The 24904-nt window shown below is 36.6% G+C and overlaps 1 protein-coding gene across 8 annotated transcripts in view; it reads right to left on the bottom strand.

Annotated features, from left to right (window-relative positions):
• Positions 1-1227: 1227 nt before the first annotated feature.
• Positions 1228-24904, bottom strand: part of ebf3a (EBF transcription factor 3a) — a 128009-nt gene continuing 104332 nt past the window's right edge. For 5 of the 8 annotated variants that reach the window (XM_073027561.1, XM_073027563.1, XM_073027562.1 and 2 more), the window contains 6 exons: positions 17544-17632; positions 13032-13097; positions 10472-10649; positions 6102-6290; positions 5500-5697; positions 1228-3806 (listed from right to left, as the gene is read on the bottom strand). In XM_073027561.1, coding sequence (XP_072883662.1) covers positions 3775-3806; positions 5500-5697; positions 6102-6290; positions 10472-10649; positions 13032-13097; positions 17544-17632 — 752 coding nt within the window. In that variant the 3' untranslated portion in view covers positions 1228-3774. The remainder of the gene's footprint in view (positions 3807-5499; positions 5698-6101; positions 6291-10471; positions 10650-13031; positions 13098-17543; positions 17633-24904) is intronic. The other 3 variants (XM_073027565.1, XM_073027567.1, XM_073027568.1) reach the window with 2 other exon arrangements.

Below are 24904 nucleotides of genomic sequence, written 5' to 3'. Positions count from 1 at the left end.
AGTGTATGTATGTCATTAGCCAAATGCACTAGCTACTAAAATAAGTTATGCATATTTATTCCTGAGAAAACCAATTAAGGAGCAACATGTGCCAGTACTAATTTACACTGTATACTTTAGCAGACTATAAAGCCAAAACATGTCAAAACACATCTTCTGATATATGTTGAGAAGTAAAGAAATGTAAATGTAGCTGATCTGAAAAAGAATATATCTAAAGGATGATATTATAAAAGTCCACATCAAGATGGATCTGACAAATGAAATATTTTGACATTTGCCTGATATATATTTTATTACAGTTTTCCCATTACGTAAAGAGGAAACAGCTTTTGCTTCACCACACTTGACAAAGTATTCCATGTTGGCATTGCTGAGCACACATAAAATGTTTAATTTGCTCATTACAAGTATACGGATAATTTACTATTTATTGGTTTAACAGTCTTAATATTGTAGCACCAAATGACATTATGACTGCTAAACCTCAACCACTCGAAAACCAAAATATGTAAGACAGGGCCAGAGTCCTGAGTATTCGAAGGGAATGGTGGTGTATCTTTTTTTCTGGAGTTTTCAGTTTACACCAGTAAATTAAATCCCCATTGAAGATGTCACTTTCAGATTAATCATTGAAAAAAACAACAAAAAATAGGCCAGAGGGCAACAGACTGTTGTTTAAAAAAATGTCCATTTCACAGTGAGAATATAGGCTTAAAAGCTGTAAATAAGCCTTTTCGTATTTAATTTCTAACTCCTTTTATTATGTGTATTTAAAAATGCCCCAAACTTCATGTCAAGCTGTCTAAACATAGTCTTCACACTTTGGTAATTATTTGATAACTTTATTAGAACTAACTTGGATTTTTCTTTAGGTACAAGACAAGCTTTTGAGATCACAAAAAGTCCCTTCTGTAGGTCAAATCTATATCCTAAATATATTTGCACTTGAATACAGAAACTTGTATTTTGAAATTTAAATAAAATTGAGATTAAAGCTGTGTCTGAAGCATGTAAAAGGTGCACAGAGCATTAGTACTGTTAAAAAATAAAACACTCAAGGCTCATGGAGACATGCAGAAATTTAACCATTTTGAAGGAAAAAATATTTTAAAAAATCATAATTAGAAAATGACCTCAACTGTTTTGCTGGTCTTCCTTATATTTATATAAGCACATCTTTCAACACATATTCTGAGACCTCATATTAAATTACTGAAAAAGTACTTCACAGACAAGAAATACTTTAATTAAATATCGTGTAAAATGAACAGTTTTTTATACAGTTAAATATCTGAAAAATGTACAGATAAAACAATCTTACTGTAATTTTCTTAACAGTTATTTCTACCATGTAGTGAAGCTTTAAGATTGAAGACAAGGAAGCAATGAGTGCATTGACTAATTAATCTAAAACACAAAACCATACTGCAGTAATGATGAATCTTGCAATTTTTTTTTCCACATGTACATGACTTCCTTTTGGAACAAGATTCTCAGATATGAGAAAAATCTGAGACGTTTCCATGTAAATATGATGTATGAAGCTATCACAGAGTAAATGTGTTGCACATTCAGCACATGTGATACTATTCTTTTAACTTTTAAGTTAAACAAAATAACTGTTACTAAATGTGCATTTTGCCCAGAATGACAATATATGTTCCCCATTGCGACTCAACCTCCAAAGCTGCTGCAGTTTGCAAAGTATTTTGCATGCAGCTTTAGCAAATCACACAGTGCTATGCAAAGGCACAAAAATGGTCAAGTGATGTCCCTATTTTCTGCCTTTGCAAACAGGCTTGGGCATTGTCAGGCATGAAATATTGGGAAAGAAATTTCCACTTCCAGACACTGCAGTACGATACTTCCATTCTGAGGACTTGCCGGGTACAACAGAGTGGAGGCTTGCGGGGGATTAGAGTAAGTGTTTGTACAAAGTTTGTGCTTTTTACACCATAGATCATCCTTGACAGCTGCAGTGATGATTATCAATTGTGGTGTAAACCAATGACAGAGTGGCACCAAAGTTACTGTCAAGAACTCCAATGTTAAGGCATCAGAGAAGTCTTTCTGTATTTAATTGTTATCAATCTTTTAATCAAACATCAGTTTACCAGATGAACTGAAGTTTCCATTTTGACTTTAGGCCTCCAAATTTTTTTTCCAGTAAATACATTTTTTTACTATGTGGCAAATTCATGGGTGGCAGCTAAAAATGAATATTACATTCTAAATAATTTACAACCACAAATTGGGTCATCCTCCTGTGGCTGCTGCACATGCACGCTTTCTACTATTATTCATTACAGCCATGTGGCACAAACAATTTCTTTTGACTATACAACAACAATTTTATTCAAAATTATTTGTTCAGATAACTTAAAAATTATATAAAAATAAACAATGAATTTGATTTTTCTCAAATAAAAAAAATGGACGAAAGGTCTGAACAAATCAACAGATTCCGCTAGTAAAAATGAAACATATGGACAAAGCAATCTCATAAAATGAAATAGATGTAGGCAAATGTTCTTGGCTTAATGCTCCTTAGGCATCACAATACCTGGCCGTGACAAACAAATACATACAAGATCAAATAAAATGAAGGAAAGCAATATACAAAATTTCAAAGATAAATACAATATTTATATTGGTATGTTACAAAAAATTGTTCAGTGACTGTGTTTATGTGAAAGAAAGTGTAGCAATGAAGACTAGGACTTATTTTACTCCTTACAGACTTCATAAGGAATAAAACCTCTCTCCTTAATATTAAGTGGATCTGAAAAATTCAAGACAAGTGTATAAATATTTAGCTACAACTTTGGCAAAATCACAAAATTCTACAATATTTTATAACCACATACAAAACACATTAGGGAGAAGGATCTAGAAGTCAAAGGACAACTTTCTGGTACAAGGAACATAGACTTCACAGTAGCCTAAGAATGCAATAGTATACAGTGCTAGCAAAAGTTGAAAAAACATTGCAGATCACACTTGTTTAACAGGAAGCTCTAGCAGTGGAAGTATAGTCTTTACCAACAGACAGTAGCTTTTGTATCTCTGTCAGTGTGCTTGTTGAAGGCAAGAGAAGAATTTTTGCAATATCAAAGTTACAATTTCTAACTACAATAAGTTACAAATTTCAGGATTTTTTTTTAAGATGAATTTAAGCATGATAACTTTCCCCTAGCCCTCCGTAGGTCCCCGTGTCTTAAATCATACATTTAATCTTCTCCTTCCAGTTCAATGGCTTATACCTCCTTGGCCCCTTCCTCACCCACCCCAGAAAAATTATTTCACATTATAGAGATACACAACCATTGTGAATCTAAATATAGTACTGAAAAATGTTCTGCTTGAGGAATATTTCAACCGTGTTTCATGATAATCAAAATGGTGCGTCCACAACGTTTCTCCCAACACATAGCAAGAACTAGACATAGCCAAGACGTCATCTGAAACTTTATACAAAATAGGCATTGCTTTTTTTTGTTTCTTCAAGATAGAGAAATGTGAAAATATGAGGAAGTTCTGTTAATAAAATGAAATTGTTCATGAAGAATTAGGTTGCTTGCAGATCATTTCCTAATGGTTTGAGTAAATTCAATAATAATGTTTTTATTTTGTTCTTAACAGTAGAAGGATCTGGTCATTTTTGTTTTCAATGTTGCTCATAATTTTCTAACAGCATCTTCAGATGTAATGAACGTCCCCTGAAGTTCATCCTCAGATTCTTGGTGTTGCTCTAGGTAAACAAATGTGGTCTTACATTGGAGGGACTACGAGCCCAGACATACCTAAAACAGAAGAAAATGAAATACTATTGGCAAATTGTTTGTGTATAAATGATATTAGCTCTTATATAATGTAATTAAACTCCAAAATGCTAGCTGTAGGAACAAGTTACTGGATTGGACTGAGCATTCCTGTCTGCAGCTGTTTAGTATGGCTCATGCAGGTCCAGGCTAAAAAATCTGAAATGTGCTTTTTAACAAGACAGCCTACAAAGACTTCACTTTTAAAAGAGGAGCAATCTGACATTTTAGGTGAACAGCATACTGCCTACCACATGTGTGATATTTCTCTTAGCGTTTTGTTAATGGCATACAGTGGTCCAGACTCCCTGGAGATTTCCTCTGCTGACAGGTGAGAAACAACATGGTCAGTTCTGGTAACGTCAGACAGGACCAACTCACTCAGTAGTCAAGGACCAGACACTTCTCAGGTTCCTTAAATTGAAATCTTAGCAACCTTGCCTCTTTTCTTGCAGCACTTTGACTTTAGCTGGGGACCTCAATTTTTGCTTTCTGTTAATTGCATTTTATCATAACAACTGTGGTTTTAAGCCAACGGCTGTTTAAGATCAAAAGTCTCCAGTACCTCAAACCATTATACACTAAGCACATAGCGCTTACATTTCTTAACTACTCTGAATTGTTCAATTTCTATCTTTGCTCTTCGCCTGCAAACAATCTGTGTCACAGATGACCAAGACCATTCATAGAAAATGCATTCATAACCAAGAGTATTACATACTTCATATTTAGTTGTCATGATGAGGTATAGAAGTCAGACACTTAGTAAACAAGTCAACAAAGGTTTAAATGGTGTTTATGGGGCTGTAAATATTCATGATTTTTTAAATTATTCTATATTTTCCAACAAAAATTGTCGTTATTTTACTGAAGTGTTGAAATAATAATTCTGGGTTACTTTAGAAATTCCAAAGACCATGAGCAAATAATTTGAAAGGAAATTATATTAAATTTGAATACATTGATAATCTGATCTATGTATTTATACGGTACTTTTTTTCCAAATGGCATTTCAGATATTTAAAAGTAGTTATTATAGTAAGACTCTACTCAAACTTGACTTAATGACTTAAACATCAAAACTGGACACACGGAAGGCAAATTGCAGATCTGGAATAATATCAAATTAACCTACAGATAAAGTATTACTGATACAGAAGTTATTTTATCTTCTGGATAACATGTACTGCAGCTTCTAGTCTGCGCAGAACTTTGAGGTCACGTCTAATTGCATTTTGAAGCATTGCTCTCGTCTACCGTGTAAACACACGAAGTAAAATCAAAGTCGCAATGAACACTGTGAAATTCTCCAAATTATATTATTTCAAAATCTTTCCTAAAGGGTACAAATATAGTGTCAGGAACACCAAAGCATTTCAATAAAGCTCCATCGCATGCTTAAAGATGAAACAAAGAAAGCTGAAACGTTGACAAGGACTATAGAAGCACACACTCTGATTACAAAACAAAGTGCATCTGGCCAAGGTCTGGCTTCAACTTGTTTTGTGCATTACTGGCTTAATTAGGTAATTGATTAGCCAGTGCAAACTATACAATTGCAATATATTTGTTTTTGGTTTCCGCTGTGGGAAAGATGTTGTGAATTTTAATGTGTATTATTGTATGGGATGAGCATGCCTGAAGGTGGATCAGGAAATGAAGGATACCAGCTCACCTTGAAGTCCATTTCCATTTGCACTGGTGCAAGATGGTGGAGGAGAGGCTTGAGGCCTGACAACAGGAGCAAATGCACTCTTTTGTTTCACTGCAGAGATGACATTGGCAGGTGAGAATGAGAAAATGCCGTGTGTACTGCTACAGTTTGAAGGGAGGGTGACCGAAGAGGCTGCCATGGTAGGGCTTGACGGCACTACTGCAACAAAGCAAAAAAAAAATCAGGCTGAGACTTCGGTTTGCACTGTACACAAGGCGTAGTAGAGAAGGCCTTTAAAACAATTTTAGATATATTACAAAAATTTAGAAATAAAATGTCCCAGCTAGGCCACTCTCTGGATAATAGGCAAACTCTTCTCTGATGGACTGTTTGTCATATATATACATAGCAAATGTACTTTCGATCAGTTTTGGCTTGGAACCCAGATACCTAATGCTCATTGAAGTCTGAATTTATTAGTTATTTATGTCCAGCCTCCAGAGTCACCCCTCCTTTTATCCAGCAGCTGATAACTCACAAAAAAAAATAATGCAAGCATTTATTCAAGATAAAACTGCACATGGAGCCGCTGCTTATATTGTACTAGTAAAGCAGACACTTACTGCCATAGGGAGAGTTGGCTGATGAACCGTTCAGAAATCCAGGAGAGCCTGGTACCCCCAGGTTGGTCATTGCTGCATTACCATATCCATTCATGCTGTTGCTGACTGTGTTATAATTGGACTGCTGAGGGGTGCTGCTGGGAACGTAGCCACGCGGGGAAACACTACTTGTGTTGCGGCTGTACCCTACTATAAAAGCAAAAGTTTACATTGTAATACTTGAAAGGCTCTTTCAGAAATCTTTGCACTGCTTTTCTAAATATTATTATGCTTTGCCAAAAGTTAAAGGAAATCTGCTGGAAGATTAATTTTGTTCTTGAAGGTAATTTAGCTGCAAGAACTGCTCCGAGAGATTCAGTGGTACAATTGATAGCTAAAAAACGACTAATGTCTTAAAATCAGCTATTTTGGTGAAAAATATTTCAAGCTAGCTGACTGGAAATTCATCATTCAATGCTTGTGCTAGGTTCACTATGTGGTAGCATCAATACATTCTACTTCACTACCAATACTTATTCTATTGAAGTCAATGGAGAGAATTCTGGAGAAGAAGTATAGTTCACTGACACTACTATACAGAATATTCAGCACTAACAAATTGGTGGTGAACTTCTAAGCCTGCATGTCCTAATGTTATACCTCCAGAGTTAGTTTGGATAAAGTTGCATTTAGAAACATTTCCCATTCTTGCCTCAGAGTCAGAAGTTTGTGAGTTCAAGTTCGAAAACCAGAGACACAAGAGACTGTAGAACTGGGGCTCACAACCTTTTTTATACCATGGACCCCTACCATTAACCGAGGGGTCTGTGGAACCCCTGCTATAGATACTGGAATCAGAGCAACAAACAATCAGCTGGAGGAACTGAATGGATCGAGAAGCATGAGTGATTTGGGAGTGGGGTGGGGGGAAGGAAGTGTTGGCACTTTGGGTCAATACTCTGCATTAGTCTTGATGCAAGGTCTCAAACCAAAATGATAACGGCTCCTTTCCCCACACCAGATACGACTCAACCCGTTGAGTTCCTCCAACACACAGGCGTTTCAGTGCAGATGCATTCCTGGGAATAGACAGTTGTTTTATTTGGAAAATAAATTTGTGATGTTTTGGTCATTTAAGAGGCGAGATGATCTACTTGAAACATTTAAGGTTCTGAAAAAGATTGTCAGGTGGATTCTAAGTGAATGCTTATGCTGGTGGGGGATTCCAGAACTAAGAGGCATAGCCTCATAGTAAGTTTCCCATTTAAGACAGAAAAAGAAAAGTTCTTCATACAGGGAGAAGTAAATCTTTGAAATATTATACTCAAAATAGCAGTAGATATTGAATTATTGTGCATATTCAAGAGTGGAATGGGGAATCGTGGGTTTATGGAGGTCAGCCAGGATAGAGGTGTCAAGAACATTGATCAGATCAATCACAACCTTGCTGAATGGTTAAGCATGTTTGAGTGGTTATACAAGACCTTCTCTTCTTATGTATAATTCAATACTGCAAGAATGCTATACTATAATAAGCTCCTGCTTTCATATAAACATTAACCCAGGGCCTAGAATGTTCTCTCAGGTGAAGGTAAGAAAAATCCAATGGCTTTATATTAGACCAGCTATTCTGGTGTGCTGGGCAATACTTATCCCTCAATCAACATCACTAAAGCAAACCAACAGGTCATTACACTGTTTTTTTTTGAGGAAGCTTGCTGTGTTTAAATTAGCTGCTGTGTTTTCTACATTTGAACAGCGGCTGTACTTCAAAAGTACATCATTGCCGTAAAGTGTTTTGGGACATCCCAAGGCCACGAATAGCTCTGTTTAAATGCAAGTCACTTTTCTTCTTTTGAGGAGCTACAAATAAATGCTGTATTAAAATATCAAGTTGATTGGCTGCTGCCTTCTGTTGTGCAGTGGCTATCTGATAAGCAGCACATTTCCCTTTCACTTGACGATAGGGCATATAAAAGAGTTTTTCAATCATACGCTGTCAGCCACTCTCACATTCAGTTGTACCAGTAATTATCAACAATCCTGAGTCACCATCTGAAGCAGTAAGAAGAATGAACTTTTAGTATTTGAAGTATCTCAAAATGGCACGTCCAGCAACAAGGAGCATCTTTATTACATTCACATAACCTTTAAAATTCCACCTCAAGCATGTCTCACTTAAGTATGTTATTTTGCAACAAACAATACAAAACATTTAGTTAACATTATATATATATATATATTGCTATTTTCTGGTTGTCATTGCAGATTATTAGTAGGTAAGCTTGCTTTGGTTAACAATTCTTTGTGACATCCTATACCTAAAGCATGAAACATCCTTATTGATGTCCACCACAAAATGTGAATGGGTGAAAATCAAAACTATTAAAAACACACCATTAATGTTCTAACATAACAAAAACAAATGAGCAATTAACTTACACTTTAGATGATACTTAGCAATCTGACCAAGTAAAATTAAATCATCACAACTCGTAATGGCTTAACGACATTATGGCCTGCTTGGACCTCGAAAAAATTCATTATTCAGTTCTTAATTCGGATCTAAAGTTCCATAAGGTCTGGGGACCTTTTATCGAGTACTTTCATAACCTTCCTCTTGACTAGGGTTTTTTTTTCTTCTTCTCGGTCCCTTGCTTTCGGCTCCCTCTTTTTTTCTGGTAGTAGGCATTATTATCCTCTGTTGCTAAGTGTATTCACAGTCTGGGAGTTTGACTGTCCTGACTTATACTCTCTATATTGTGGTGTGGTTGGTCTGGAGTTGTTGTTGTTTTTTCTTGGGTTGTGGGGCTTGGGGAGGATACTAAGCTTACCTGTCTTTAATTTAGGTGCTTTTTTTGTTAAATTCTCTTCCTTTGTAGCATATTGTTATTGTATGCCTAATTTTGCACTGTATTAATGTTCCTCATTGGGATTTGGGGTTTTTAATTTGTAAAATGTTGTGAAAAACTAATAAAAAAAAATTTTTTTAAAAATCATCACAACTGATTAACAATATTATTGCCGAACGGTCCCTTTCATGAATGGGCTCTTCTCAATTTGCAGCAGCAATCCTGTGTTGGTGTTATTTCTTGTATAGTTTGTTTTGATCAGTTTGAAATTCAAGGTAACTTTCATTTCCTCTTAAACTTTTGAGATTTGTATGACAAGCTAAATCAGATTATTACTGCTGGCCAAAATAATCATTGCAGAATAGGAAAATATTATCACACAGTTATTAATTAGGTTGGATTAAACATCTTGATTGTAAGTCAACTAAAATAAACTGACTCGCTTTCCTCTGGCAGGACAAACGTCCCAGGTAGATTTTTCAGTTCTGTAGAGGACTTTTTGCTAAAGAGCAACACTAATTTATTGAGTAGCTACCAAGGCTGGGATCACCACATTCACAGGTAATTCCCAGCCACTCTTTAAGTAACTACTAGAACTTTGCAACAAATTGCAGCTTAGTGTGTTCATATGACCATATAAACACATTCATAAAATATATGAATGTATTTATTGCATTGGAAATGATGCTCACACACTCCTCGGGAAGGATAAAAATGAGCTTATATTTCATGTGGAACATTAAGTTAACCCACAAATTTGTGTTTAATTTGGCACTAAAGGTCATTCAAAAAAAATTGTTCAATAGACTATATATAAAGCATTAAACTTAAATTAATAGGGAATTTATCCCTGTCAGAAACAGATTTAAAATCACTGACATATGTCATGAGATTGTTAACTTTATGGCAGCAGTACATAAATAAAGAGAAAAAAAACTGAGAGCTACAGTAAATATATATATTAAATAGTTAAGTATTGCAAAAAAAAAATAAAAAAGTAGTGAGGTAATGTTCATGGGTTCATTGTCTACTTAGAAATCATTAGGTAGAGGAGAAGAAGCTGTTCCTGAATCGCTGAGTAGGTGCTGAGTGTGTATCATAAGGAACCACTGATAACCCATGCAAGATTTTATGATTTGCGAACTAGCGGGGTTTTAAGTCTGTAGGTTTCTTTATTTTGTTTGCTACTCTTTACCTTGCAGTTCATTCATAAATTGACACTGTCAAACACATTTCAAGTTTAAACAGAATGACTGATTGGTTCTCATCTTCCAACATGGCAGATGTATAAGTATTTGAAACAACAGCATGGTACCTGATTTAGGCACTTTATGCAGGGAGAGTAATTCACTACAATGCCAAAGTAACAGGGGTTGAGGATGTTTTACAGTTGGACTGCTAAACGACAGGCAAAGAGATCAATTAGGTAAAGGGACTATGAAATATTACCAAAATGTCTAAAGTTAATGCAAGGCAGGACTTGTTGACACTGAGGTGAAACGGTTGCTGTAGGAACTTATCTCCAGAACACCAACATACCTTGGTCATTACCCTGTGATGACTCTGACACATTGACTGCTAGTTGGCTGCTGAAAGAATTAACTCCCATCATACCACTGTGAGCTGGGGTGTTGCCGAGAGTAGGAAGCTGGTTGTGATTACGTGGCACACTATACAGAGCTTCAGCAATATCAGCTGCGCGTTTGAGAATTATCTCCTGGAAATTAGACAGAATATTGCACATACACATAAAAGTGACTTACTCCAAATACAAAAGGAAACATTATGCAACTTAGATTTCAGAGATAAAAACGTTGTATATTTATGGCTCATCTCATGGCATCATTCTGAAGGTTTATTATGAATGTATTTCACTGCTGTCGTAGAGATATCCTTTCAGAATGGACTCACAACTAATCTCTAAATGTGAGTCATCTTGACAAAAAGAACTTGCTGCGAGAAACAAATGAATGGTTTAGCTTTGCCCTGAAAGCAAGGTATTACATCAAGCTGCCCAGCAGCTGATGTTCAAAATATAAAACAATATAAATTACTGTAAAATCCTCTTCTTTGCCAAAGCTTGCAGCCTGAAGAATTTATATTTTCAACATTTCACAACAATAGGCAATAAATTCCAAGTTAAAAGTGCAAATCCACACTCAAACTTTACTGTATAAAGACCTCAGAATATTAACTAGTAGCCTGACCATGTAGCTGTTTAACCATCAAGATTATTTGGAAACATGACTATATTTCTATGTCATGTGTCAAATCAGGATTATTACAGTTTGATCTAACACAAAACTATATTCTTGCTTTGAATTTTTCAATAAACAAATTTACTTCCAAAATGATTTCTATCACCTATTAAATACAAATAAAAATTATCTCTTGCATAAATAGTAAATTTACATGTCACATCCATAATACAACATAGTTGAATAATATGAAATAGGTAGGAGGATCTCTCTCTCTCTGTTTATGTGGATAAGTTAAGTTTTAACTTACAGATAAATGATGAATACTTGTGATTTCCTTTACCTATTAAACAATTTGGGGGGGGGGGGGATCCCTCAAACAACCACTAGTGTGGAAGTTTGTTCTTGGACTTTTAGGTGAAAGTACTTTTGCTTATGAGACTGAGTTTCAACGCTCATTCTAGTAATCTGAGCATAATGCAGTACCAAGGGTTGCACTGTTGGAAATGTCAGTATTCAAATGACCTGCTATGTCATTTGGACATAAAATTTCCAAGATATATTTTCAAAAAGGTAGAATGTCTTATTTGATTTTCTAGTCCATATAGCCTCAGTCAGCATTAATCAAAAAAGAGATAATGTGGTGGTCATAACATTGCTATTGGTCAGAACCTGCTATGGCAATGTGGCTATTGCATTTTTTACATTATAATTTCACTTCCCTTCACTTCAGATGGACTGTTCAGAATGTTCTGACAGGGACAAAGAAGGCAATGTAAAAGCAAGACTTTCTTTCAATAACAAGCAAGCTGCAAGATTTCAATATACAATATATAACATGCATGGTGAAATTTCCTTGAGCTGGATTTTGCTGGTAAACAAAATCAAGCCCAAGAATTCCACACGTGTGTAGGGAAGTGTAGGCTTAATGACAGATTTAAAACGCCAAAACTGACAGTTTGCTCTCCATGGAGTCCAGCAACTGAGTTCAATTTATGCTGGGGAATCAGCCCTTGGATCCTGGTCTAGGTTAGACCTGACACAGGATCCTCGACCCCATTGATTTCAATGGGGTTTCCCGGGCTGCAGCAAATGAAATGAAAGGAAAGGAAGATTATTTTTCAATCAATTTGGCTTAGTTTAATATTTTTGAAATGATTTATTATTTTATTACAATTTTCATAACTGTTTAATTCCCTTCAGCTATTCCATTCACCTTTAAAAGTATTAGAACGTCTTGGAATGTCAGTAGCTTTGAGATATTTAAAAAGGCTCACAGCTTTGTATAACCGGCCAAGTTTGTGTTTGGAGTTGAGGGCTGCAGTGAAGGAGACTGTGCGGAAGAGCATCGGCACTTCTCAGGTAGTATTTCAGGAGCATTAGTCAACGCTTTTCCAGATGCTCAGGACATGCTGCTGGAGTCCAGGATTTTCTGGGCTTGTAAGGTAAGCTAATCTTAGTCGCCTTGTTAATACAAAAAGGCATGATGAAAGTCAGGGCACTATCTTGAGGCAGAGGGTCTGGGCCATTACTGCTTGACCTCCATATCACCCAGCTGTTAACAGAGTAATTGTAGCACTTGTGCACTGCCATATCCCTTCAGCCAGCACTGAATAGTAAACTGTGGGTTCCATTTATTTTCTAGCAACTAAATAGTTTTGCTTTGGGGTGTAATTTTGTACAATCAATTCCATATGCATCTATAAAAACAAGATCAGGCTTCCACACATCTCTTATGGTACATTTTTCATATGTATCGTATCAAGATATCAGATACTGTTAATAAACTATTAAAGCCTCACTTTGATGCCATGTTTTGTAATAATTGTTTAGTTATATTATTTAATATAACATGCTGAATTATTCATTCATTTGCTACACGTTAGTTATTCTTAACATACCTGGTTGTTGTGTGGCATTCCATATAGGGCCTCTACTAAATCAGCTGCTCTCTTCAGTAATACTTCCTGCAGTGAGTTAAATATTGAATAAAATCAGTCAGTGAATGCATAATACATCAACAGTTTGAATTTGTCTCTGCAAGTCCAATGGAAAGATACACAGGCAAACACACACACACACAAAATCAGGAAAACGACTTCAAATCGAGAACTGTAAATAAAGCTGTTCAAATTCATTAATGTAGCTATTTTGTGAACACAGATCTCCATAAGACTACCTCCTAATACATGCTTTCGTCTCTAGCTAAGATGCTGAATTAAAGAAAGGTAAGCCTGAGTTTTAATGATGTAGCCTTGTGGGTATTTAACAAACAAACACATAGTAGATATGAAAGGTACAGGCACCACTTCTGGCTGCTAATTCCTCGGACTTTAGTAGCGAAGAACAATGAGCAATTTTCCATATCTTAATTAAACTGGCTGTGTCTTCAAAGACACCATCTCACCCCTAATTCATGCCCCAAATTTGCAAGAGGGTTCAATGCTTATTCCTCTTTATTCTGAACAATGAAGTGAATTAACTTAGGTTAATCTAGTTCTTTCATAATGACATTAAGAAATTTTTCAATTAACCTCTTTGACTGCATGTTGTAAAGGACTTCATAAATGACTTCACATCCAGAGATTGTAGAGTACTTATGCCTGAGGGTATGGATGAACTGAATTTTGTCTTATCCCTGTCTGAATTCCTCTTTTTAGTTTTACAGTTGCATGGACTAATTCACAATTTAACTCTATTAATGAAGAAAACATGCCATGTACAATTTTACAAATTTGCTGTTCTTTGAAAAACACACTGCCATGACCAAATGATGGGTTTTCTAATTAAAGGCTCACATCAGTAGAGAAAAGACAAAAATTGACCTCCTGTGAAGTAGTGCAGGAGCTGTCTCTGGTGCTGATACTTTGCAATAGTTTGCAAAAGGTTAAAATTAATGCATTCTTTTAACCTTTTCATGTAAATAGACTTCAGCTGTTTGCAGCCAAAAATAATATGGTGAGTGTCTTCTACCATCAAATTTAAACTAGCATTTCAAAGGAAAATATGTGTGTTTGTAGCACTAACCATGGCTCAAAGTGTCTTTCATCTCAAAGAACGGACCCATCCTTTATTTATCAAGATTAATCACTGTAGGCATCACTTCTTGCGCATGCCATACGTTTATAGGAACAGCATTTAATATAGAAAGTTACCGGTTGGATGGCTCGTACAATGGGCATTTACCTCTGAAATTGGTGTCTATGCTTGATGTTGCATGCATCTAGTTTGCATACAAATAAAGAATTATACTTGTCATGAAGCAGGTACAATCAATGAAAGGCACAGCTGTCTTAATCAGGTTTCATCAGCAAGAGCAGCTCTCTCTGAGCAAGATAAAGTGTTTTTCAGAGGTGTTAATAATTACTCATAATCTCTCCTATCATATTGCAAGATTTTTACATGCTTTTCAATTTTAAGCAACGATTAAAGCAATTAAGATGGGTGCATTTACCAGCTATTTTTCATTCCCAGAAAATATCCTACACCTACTTGTCCATATGCTACTTTGCAACTGGAACATAAGGATAGTTTAGGAAATGATGTGAGCTCTCATCACTAATCTGCCTATTACTGGATAGTATCTTAACTAATGAACTCTACTTCCAGCTCTGCTCTTGAGAGGTGGTCTAGTAATATTACAGAGAGACAAAAAGTGGAACCCAATCAGTCAAGGATATTCTGAACAAGTTTGTTTTGCAACAGTATGCCGAGCTGATGTACACAGCCTCATGCTGTGAATACGATTAGTGGGGAATGGTGGCTGAAAAGCATTTCAATGGAAATTTCTAAACCTTAGCCATAAGTGTAATTGGCTGCTTTTCAATAGGACATAACAGACTTCAAGTTAAATGGAAACTATTAAACCTCAGATGATTTCAGCAGTTGTTTCACAATGAGTGTACAATTTTATTATTGCCAGTATTCATACTTGTACTCTGGTCTGAAACAGTTCGAATATACATGATTATTCACATGCCCGATCACCTAGAATAGCATATATCATCACAGTTAGAAAAGGTAACCAAGGTGATGTTGCTGCAGGTGCTAATGTCATTATAAAACTGTAAAGCAATTATTCTGTTAGTTCTTGCCTCGGGTTATGAATACAATGAAGAGTGTAGAACCATTAGATGTAGCTACTTCAAAAACGCAAGGAACGAAGATGAATTTTAATGCTTGGGTAATTGCTCAACATGGATGCATTCCAAATAAATTTTTGTATATTAGACAAAGGAAAACATAATAGACTTGTGTTTGCCGCTAGAAATAGGGGGAAAAGATGAAATGCGTGCAATTAATTATGCTGGAAAAACCATCCTTTGCTTACTCACTTTAGATTAAATATAATTTGTCAAGGCAGACCAGAATACATAATTTATTTTTCTATCTTCTGCTTGTTAAAATATTATATATTGTAGAGCTAAATTATGCAATCTTAAAACAAGCCTTAAGAAGAATGAGAATTCTTCTGTCTCTGTTCACTTAAAAGCTTTACCTTTCAATCTTTGTTTTTAGCACTTGAATGCCTTTTCTTATTGCTTTGTTTTCATTGGATTTGTGTATAACATTTGCCTATTTGTGCCACTCCCATAGGGTCAGTCAGCTCATTTTTGATGTTGTCTAAAATTAGGAGGTAAACTTCAATTCAGCCCAACTTCTTGTCACTATAGCAACATTATTAGTGTATGTCCAAAGCAATACATGCAGAAAGTATTGGCTTTCTGTCGCAGTACAATTATCCGTCAGACCACGTGCATTACGGATCTTCAAAAAAATTGCTGAAAAAAAATCAATACTGTGGTAATATTATCAACTCCAGGGTGAAGTCGTGGTGGAAGGAGCTCTCTCCACTGCTCAGCTTTAGCGAGATATACAATTCGCATTCTTAGAGCTACATCCTTTATTTCTGTTATTTTACACTGTTTGTAATGCTCTATGGCGATTTTTTTTTATTCCTGTTCTTGTTTGATTTAAAATATACGTTGGGGCCAATTGCTATTTTACTTGGAAGCTGCTATGACCCTGGCAAACCAACCTCAGACGGCTGGCTTAACAATGATGAATCGCTTGGCAGTTTAATTTACATGCCGCTGAACTCCACATTTGGGTCCATTAGAACAAAATCAAATATTTATGTTGTTTATTGAAACTGCTAGATTTCATCTTATCCAGTGATCGTTTTGTGTGAAGCCTGAACAATACTGTTTCACCTGAATTAAAAGAGCTAAGTAATGCAGCACTTGTGGGTGTACGCTAACTGGCCTGTCATGTTCTAAGCCTGTGAAAAAAATGCACATGCTAAATCTTGCTTCATGCTTTATACTCTAAAGAAGAATACTTTATTCCTTTGTCTTTTATCAGTGACGCAGCATTTTGTAAAATCCTAAAACAGGACGTGTGACGCAAAAACACCAGCATTTAAAGCATGCAAATTATCTTCAATTAACAAATGTAGGTAAAGTTAGCAAGAGATGAAAAATCTAACTTTTTTCCCCCTAACGTTACCACTACAAAATTTTAAGGAGCATAGAAGTCAAATACTTGAATTTTTATAGCAATGACCGATGCTACAACCCACTGCTGTGAGCCAAATATTGAACTGTTGGAAAGTCAAAGCACTTTTCTCCCCCCCAAAAAAGGACTTGCTATTTATATTAAGCTTCAAATGTGCCCTTGGTATTTACTAGTAGAAATTCACAGTAAACTGATTAGCTATAACCATAGTCAGGGATTTTATGTTTGATAAACAGATGATAAATGTTTTTTTTTATTAAAAATTGCATCAAAGGATGAAAATTGTAAATTTTCCTTATCTTTCATGCTGTACATGAAGATGAAAATATTTTGATTTGAGTTCACTGCATGTGTAGACACTAACACTTCTCCTTTGGAAATTAAATGAGAATGCTTTCAATATTAATGTGTGGCCTTCATTTGTTAGCCAGCTAAGACATGGACTTATGACAAAAGCTTTGTCAACAAAAGATTAAACCAAATCAAGTTTCTGAAAATGAAAAGAAAACAAGAGTCAAATAATCATAGATCAGAACGGAGTAGCTTTGATAAAATCACTATAGCTTACTGGAGTGGAAAACGTTTAATTGAACTATTTCACAATGCATAAAGTTCATATTCTTGCCGCTGGAATGAAAAAAAAACATCTCCAATGCATTTATTCCTTTTTCCTGGATGGGGTTACCCTCACTAATTTAGTTCTTTTACCCCAAGCCCTGCAAACACTCACCTCATTCTCCTCCTCAGCCCCCCCACACAAACCAACCACTACCCAAAAACTTCTCATAAATGGATTTTTTACATGTTGAGACAGCAAATATGAATTCACTTTTAAAGAAAAAAATCACCAATCAAGTAAATAATTACGTTTCCTTTTCTGGAGGCAGGGTACTGACCTTTGGTAACCTTTCAGGATCACCTGGATGTCTGGGAATGACTTTCTGCAACCGTTGGAATCCATAGTCTATGGTTGGTTCATTTAAAGCTGCAAATATTTGGAAGAATTCATTTAATTTGAAAGATATCCAGAGTTAAAACAGTTATTAAACCTTGTTTTATCAGCAGTGACAGTAGCCCTTGTTTTTAACAAACCAAAAAGAAATAAGCAATAAAGGAATACAGTATTTTTATCTCTATAATTGCTGAAAAGACATTTCATATTATTTTAAGAGTAAGGTTAAAGCAGTGGCTTTTATACTGCTTTACACCCTAGTTAGCCTTATAACAACAATCCAAATGATTTTCCTAAATAACTAGCTTCTCTTTCATCCCCGTGTATTTCTAACTCAATTCGGAATGTATTTCCTTCTGTTAAATACTGTGATAAATCCTTTCACAGTGAATCATGGAATTGGTTCTGTGGTAACACAGTTGTAGGTCTTGGGACTATATGCAGCAATCACAGCAGTCATGATGTGATGTCTCCATCATAGGCCACTTCTGTACAGGCAGAGGATTTATGGGAAACTGGCAATGATGACATATGTCCAGCTATTGCAAGCTCCAGATTTATCCCTGTGGTCCTTTTTTGTCTAGCATATTGCCTGCGCAGAAACCAGGCAGGAGGAGCACTTAATCTTGCAAGGCTTTAATAATCTGTGAATGGCTGACTACAAACTGATGTAGAGCACTATCACTCGAAGACTGCAATGCACTAGCCTTGTGAAATTGCAGGCCACAAATAGTAATTAATCTTTTTTTCCTCAAATTGTAATTTTGAGTATGAACTGTGCACCGCTATAAATCAGTTGCACATGCTGCTGTGTACAGTGTATGAATCATGGTTCCGACTCAGTTAGACTGCACACATTGTGTTTAACAAGCTTTATAAGGAGTCATAGGCTTTATTATAGTGCTGTCTGACTCAAACAAAAACTGAGCCTGGAGGCCTGTGGACTAGAATGGAGATGAAAATACTTATTAGAGTATATTACTTCTTGATGTAGATATCATTTTCAAGAGAGTGACTCCATGGAGCATGGTGCTACATAAATCAATGGTTTTCCTGAGACTAATAAGAGCTGCTTCCATCTATTCATTACTCAGCCTGCAATTTAGGCCATCACTCATTAGTCAGCATGTAATTTCATGATTAACACCAAACAACTCAGCAGGTTTGCTGAACACAAATGAACACGAAGGCTGCAACTCACTGAGGGAGGGTTGGGATACATTGTTTGAAAATATTACCCAAAATAATTGGCCAACTTTATTATCAAGTGCTTCAATTATTTGTGCAAACACAGACAGTAGATCTTGTAATCAATGTGAGGAGCTAGCACATATGCACTCAATAACATGACAGAAACTTGAAGAGTTCTATTTGATTTGACATTCCATCATGCATCCCGGAGACAAAGGTCCACATAGGAATGTGAAGTAAGACATTTTCTTGTTAATAAAGCATTGATTCAATGTATTGATTTTACATGACATGGCTTTTGCCAGGATTTTGCCCTCCTTTTCTGCACAAATAGTAAAGCTCTTCAAAATGCTTCAGTGTATGTGACATGGCAAAATTTCTAACTCTCTGTGATGTAAATTCTATATGTGTAAAACCACTTCATAATCAGACCATTAATCATCAGAGGCTGTCAGCATTGACTTCGGGGACAATTTGTCATGTCTCTGCCTGGGCCTATACAAGTGTGTCAAGCAAAGCCTTGTGTGCTGGGACAGATGAGGCTCCCGTATAGCTTAGCAAAATGTCTTGCTCGAAAGGATTAAATAAAGTGCTGCATTTCTTCATTGGAGGACAAAATTCTACAGCTTCCACTTACAGTGATGCCTTATATTTTTTCAAGTAATCAGTACGAATGTGTGTCTTAATGAATGTGGTGTGATGAAAAGTCATCAGAAAAGACAGAGAGCCAACTGGTATTGATTTCATGCAAATATAAGTGACAAGTGATACTGGCTTAATGCATGCTTTCAAAAGCTTTATGACTTGTAATAACCATATACTTTCTTCATGCAGTAAAAAAATTAATAACATATTCAGTGCTTTTCAGTGTAAGACCATGTGTTAAACTTTCTCTTTAACTACAGATTAAATTCTTACTTTGTCCCTCTAACTTAGGTCTCCTCAAGCCTCCTCTACGTTTTGTTGGTTGAAATGGGTAGGGAATGAGAAACTAAATTTTAAGACGTTAACAAAGGTACATCGAGGAAATTAAAACATAGTTTGATCAAGAAAGCAAACAATGGGAACATAGTTGGCATGCTCTGAAATAGCAGCCCGAGTTTTTCTTTCTGTTTGCTTCTGCGCTTTCAGAACAGCTGGCAATATGCAGAGCAGATTGACTAATAACAGGCTAAATCCACCCTGACTTCTGTCTCCACCCTCCTCAAATGTGCAGCCGATCAGGCCCTCAACCTCGGAGTGCAGAACAACACAAGATTTATCATCCTACTGCCTAGCAGAATGAAGGGCACACCACTCTTCCTGCAGGACCAACAACCAGTAGATGAAAACATCCCTTTATCAATCCCCCTCCCACATAGCCACACACACAAACACACATACACCCCCTATCTAATTAATCCTCATTGTGCCAAGTTTACAAGCCAAGAGTCCAGCATGCAGGGCAAGCCACTGGCACGTCCTATTCACAGAGCACTGAGCCTGACCAATCAATACCACTTTCCTGTTTTAGAACTGGGTAATTATGAGGTGGAGAGATTGCCTGACCTTTCACCTGCACTGCATTACTTTGCTGATATTAAGATAAATTGCCTGATTTTGGGTAAACATATGCTGCAATTCAAACTGTCAGCACTGGTTTGCTCAGGGATAATTTGTATTGATCTCCCAGCTTCTTCCCAATTTTGCTTACTGACCTCGTGGATAATTAGAGAAGGAGCCTCGGGTAAGCTAAAGTCAGAGCTGAGAAGAAATATGGAAAAGAGTACAGTCAATTGTGCTTTATGTTAATGTTTTGTAGTTCCCACTCCAGCCCTTATATTTGTTATCAGGACAATTGCTATATTTATAGAGGAATCTATTGGCTCCCAGGCATCCGATATGAATGCATACATGAATCTTGTTCACGTGTAAATGGATCAAAGATCTTTAACTGTTCATTCAAACAGTGCAGTTTTTTTAAAAAAATAACACGGAAACTTCTTTTTCCCCGATTTAAAAATAATAGGATGTGTTTGTGAATAATTAGCAGTTTGCAATGCTCCTTTACTTCTGAGGTAAATAATCTACACGAATAACACAAAATACACTGTAAATTATATTTTATTGAATAACAGCACAGTACAGGCCCTTCTGGACCATTGAGCCATGCCACCCAGCAATCCCCCAGTTTAATCTTAGCATAATCGCGGGACAATTTCCAATGACCAATTAACCTACCAACTGGCACGTCTGTGGACTGTGGGAGGAAGCCCACGCAGTCACAGAGAGAGCGTACAAATTCCTTACAGGCAGCGGCGGGAATTGAACCCGGGTTACCAATACTGCAAAGCATTGTGCTATAGTGCCACTCTTCACTGGATATAGGACTGTTAAATTTCTTTTGGCAATGGTTTACACAAGGATCGTATTACAATCCAAGACTATACTTCAGTGCCGCCGGTGTAAGCCAAAATTAGTGCACAGAAAAATGAAGGTATTTCTGAAAAGGGAAAATTTCAAAGCCATTAAATCTGAATGAATAAAACAACAGAAAACAAGGGAATCAAAAACTGTGCCAAATGAGGCAAACAATCAGTCAGTCTTTGAAAGGGGCAGATATCCTATCATCATAAGACAGCCAGTATCTATACGAGGTCATACAAATAGGGTCTGACATGACAAAATACAGTCAATGATTTCTACAAGCTGTACAGCAATAGCTTACTGCTCAAGGAGGATGCATATTTAAATACTTTTGAGTGCACTAGAGTTAATCTTATTACTTTACATGCATTAAAGTCATAACAGAAGAAACATTCTAAATATTTAAGTCATTTCAGTGTACTGGGGAATTAATCATACCACAATTGATAAAATTTTAATGGTATGTGTTGTCAGTTCAAGTTGGGATTGCTGAAGCTAATGCAGCAGCAGAAAATGGTATCAGACTCACAGCTTGCAGCTGTGACCAGCGAATGTAAAATCTGCCTGCTGCTATATTGAAAAGCACAAGAATAGTCAGCTTCAGTGGAATTTTCCCCACTTATGACGTACAGAGTTTTGCCATTGTTTTTGTTTTGAAGGACTAACCTGCCATCTCAGATGTTCTTTCCTTTGGATTCTTACCAACAATTTGTTAACCCGTCTAATTTGCATGTTTTGATTGGTTAGCATTTAAGTTGTGCATTTCTATCAAATGCTGAGCCTGTTTCATATCAAAAGGTTGCTTGCTCACTGATATATTCACCCGGCCGCCCCCTCTACTTCACCCCTCCCCTTGGTGCTCTAATTGTGTGCTCCACCTATGCTGCTAAATTTTTCCCACAGATCACTGCTAAAAGCAGTGCAAGCGCAGGGGCACAGAGAGAGCACTAGGCACTTCTACCTCAGCGTGACAATCCCCCTAATTGTGATGGCAGCATCTTGACTGGTACAATACAACTGAGACCTGTAGGACATGTTAGCCAGTCAATCAGCTTGATGCATGGTTAAGTACCGCTGAAGTAAATTGCACCCAAATTCACAGGGTTGTTTAAATATAGTTTCATTAAAACATGCAGCAAAAGAAAAACACATGCAGGAAGCTTCTTTTAACACCAACAGTCCATTGTTTCTGCTGTCACACTACAAAAGGACAAAATGGGCTGGTCTGATTTGGCTTAAATTTTCCATCTGACAGAAAACCTGACTGCAATAATAAAAACAGGAAGACATTCATTTACTCCATACCAGCTGCTAGTTTAAGCTTTTAAATGAGTTCCAGTTTCATTTCAATAATTATCATCTTCCTGTAACTTCCCAATCACGCATTTGTCATAATGCAGTCATCTTCTTGCTACAAACAGACCCTTATAATGAGGCAGTTTTTCACATTAGCAGCATAACTACATAATAAGAACATCTGCAGCTCTTTTCTAACAGACACGATAGACCCTGCAATTAAAACTCAACTGTCACTAAAAGTACTAAACTTGACGCAGAGGCCCACTCACTTCCAGCCTAGACATTAGGCTTCAACCTTTATGAAAGAACAGGTTGTAATGTGTAAAAATTAAATAAAGTAAAATTAAATTGCTCAATACAGATATATTCCTCTAGAGGGTGGTAGTGATTTCAGTGACAAACTGCTATTTGCTGACAAGTGGTTTACACATTAACCACCTGAATCCAAGGGGAAAAATGCCAATAGCAATTATATCACCTTGAGGTTATTAAATGTCCTACTGATGAATAACTAGGTGAACTTGACCAGGTGATAAAGACTGCTGTGAACAGATGATTGTGCAGCTGAGGGATATGTCTAAGTCCTGCTGTTTTACCATAGTGCTTGGCTTTCAGAGGAATGCTCAAAAAAAGGTTAGTTCTTTTAAAGCCAGGCCTATAAAACAAAACCGATATTTAGTTCCCCGCTGAATATTTTACCACCGTTTCAGAGCCGCATTTTTTTTTAATCATTCAAGCTTAAAGCATTGCACAAGGTCCACAAAAGCCTAGTTTTCTTTGGGCTTCGAAATGGTGCTAAGTCCCCCACTTTATCATCAACCGAACCGTCTCCAGCAACTCCATTTCATGTATGAGAAATTCAGATGCTCGGAAATTAAAATTTCAAAGATCTCCTGCGAAAAAAAAAATCAATGGGAGGGGATCAATGCTCATAGAAATTTCATGAACTTTGAACCGATGCGGGCATGATGATGAGGACAGAGCTGGAATTTCTGGGCACTGATTGTTCCTCATACAGATGAAACACTGCCTGTGGGGCTGAAGGGAGGTATAAATTCCAGATCAGCTTGAGCCACATTTTTTGTTTCAACAAACTGATAATGTTTTGTGTTTATATAGAGTTCTTAAGCTGGGGGAGAGAGAGAAAAAAAACATCTGAAGTCATCTACTGTATAGACTACTTCTGAAAACACCTAACACTTTGCACATTAACAGAGAGAAGAAATGAAATTGGTTCCCTCTGCAGCTGATCGCAGGTGCAAATTAATATTGTAAAATGAAGATCAATACATGGACAGGGCAAAATCAATAGGAGCTAAATTATTGCTGCATTTTTCTCCTCATTCAAGATGAGTTGTGTTTTCCTCTCAAAGTCAATACTTTGCAGCTTTTCTCATTAATTTCTCAATAAATTTGGCAATGAATTTCAATCACAGAACTTGGCAGGGTGAGCCAAGCATTGTGAAATGCATAGGAAGCACAACGCCATGGTGGGTTGACTGCATCATTCATCTAGAAGCAGCCTTGCCTGTTGGAGCAGTGCTAATATCCTTTCCCCCTACTACAGCCCACATGTTCAGATATTTGTTAAAAAACATCAAAAAAAAGGGGGAGAAAGGATTCTGGTGAGCTCTTTCTTTCTAACAGCCCTGCAATGGTTTTGCTCATCAGGATTCCCAGATGTTTCAAACACTAACCAGCAGTTGTTCTGCAGTACTGGCTGATTTGCCATAAATTGCAAAGGGAAAAAGTACATGCTCAATTGCAGCCACTTGTTCCAATTACAGACACTGAATTCACAGGTCACTTAATAATTACATTCGATCAGATAATGGCAAGGAATTTTCCTCAAAGTGCACACACTGACAGTGGGAAAACTGCCATGTTAGCTTATAATTGGAAGACGGGAACTACCTTTTCTATAACCCTGACATTGTCCCCAGGCATTCATATAGGCAGTCTAACTGGGCCTATCACAGAGGGATTGTCTTCCCACTCGAGAGTACCTGACAGTAAATAATAGTACTGATATGTGACACTAGCCACAGAGAAGGGACATCTCATTGTCTTCTGTATAAAAAATGCCCCTGCTGACAACTATTGGATTGCATTCAAACAATTCTGTTTACATACCTTGAAGAATGCCTTTGATTTTAGCTTTTATAGTTATACTAAAACTACAGCTACCAAACCCAGCCCTGGGGTTAAAGAATACTATGAGGAATTGCTGTATCAGTTGGACTGGGATTAGAGAGTACAATATGTCCTTAGTTAAAGGGACAGATGTAAGAATTCTGGCATTTGGATAAGTTTATGGCTTCTTGGAGCCAGGCACTTGAAGAGCACACAACAGTTCATTCTAATTTCTTAAGACAGTTTGCACAATGGAAATTTTCATCAGTTGGAAAT

Source organism: Hemitrygon akajei, chromosome 23 (genome assembly GCF_048418815.1).
Source record: "Hemitrygon akajei chromosome 23, sHemAka1.3, whole genome shotgun sequence".
Taxonomy (NCBI): Eukaryota; Metazoa; Chordata; class Chondrichthyes; order Myliobatiformes; family Dasyatidae; genus Hemitrygon; species Hemitrygon akajei.
The sequence above is the reverse complement of the archived record's forward strand: the minus strand, read 5'-3'. Positions and strand labels throughout refer to the sequence as shown.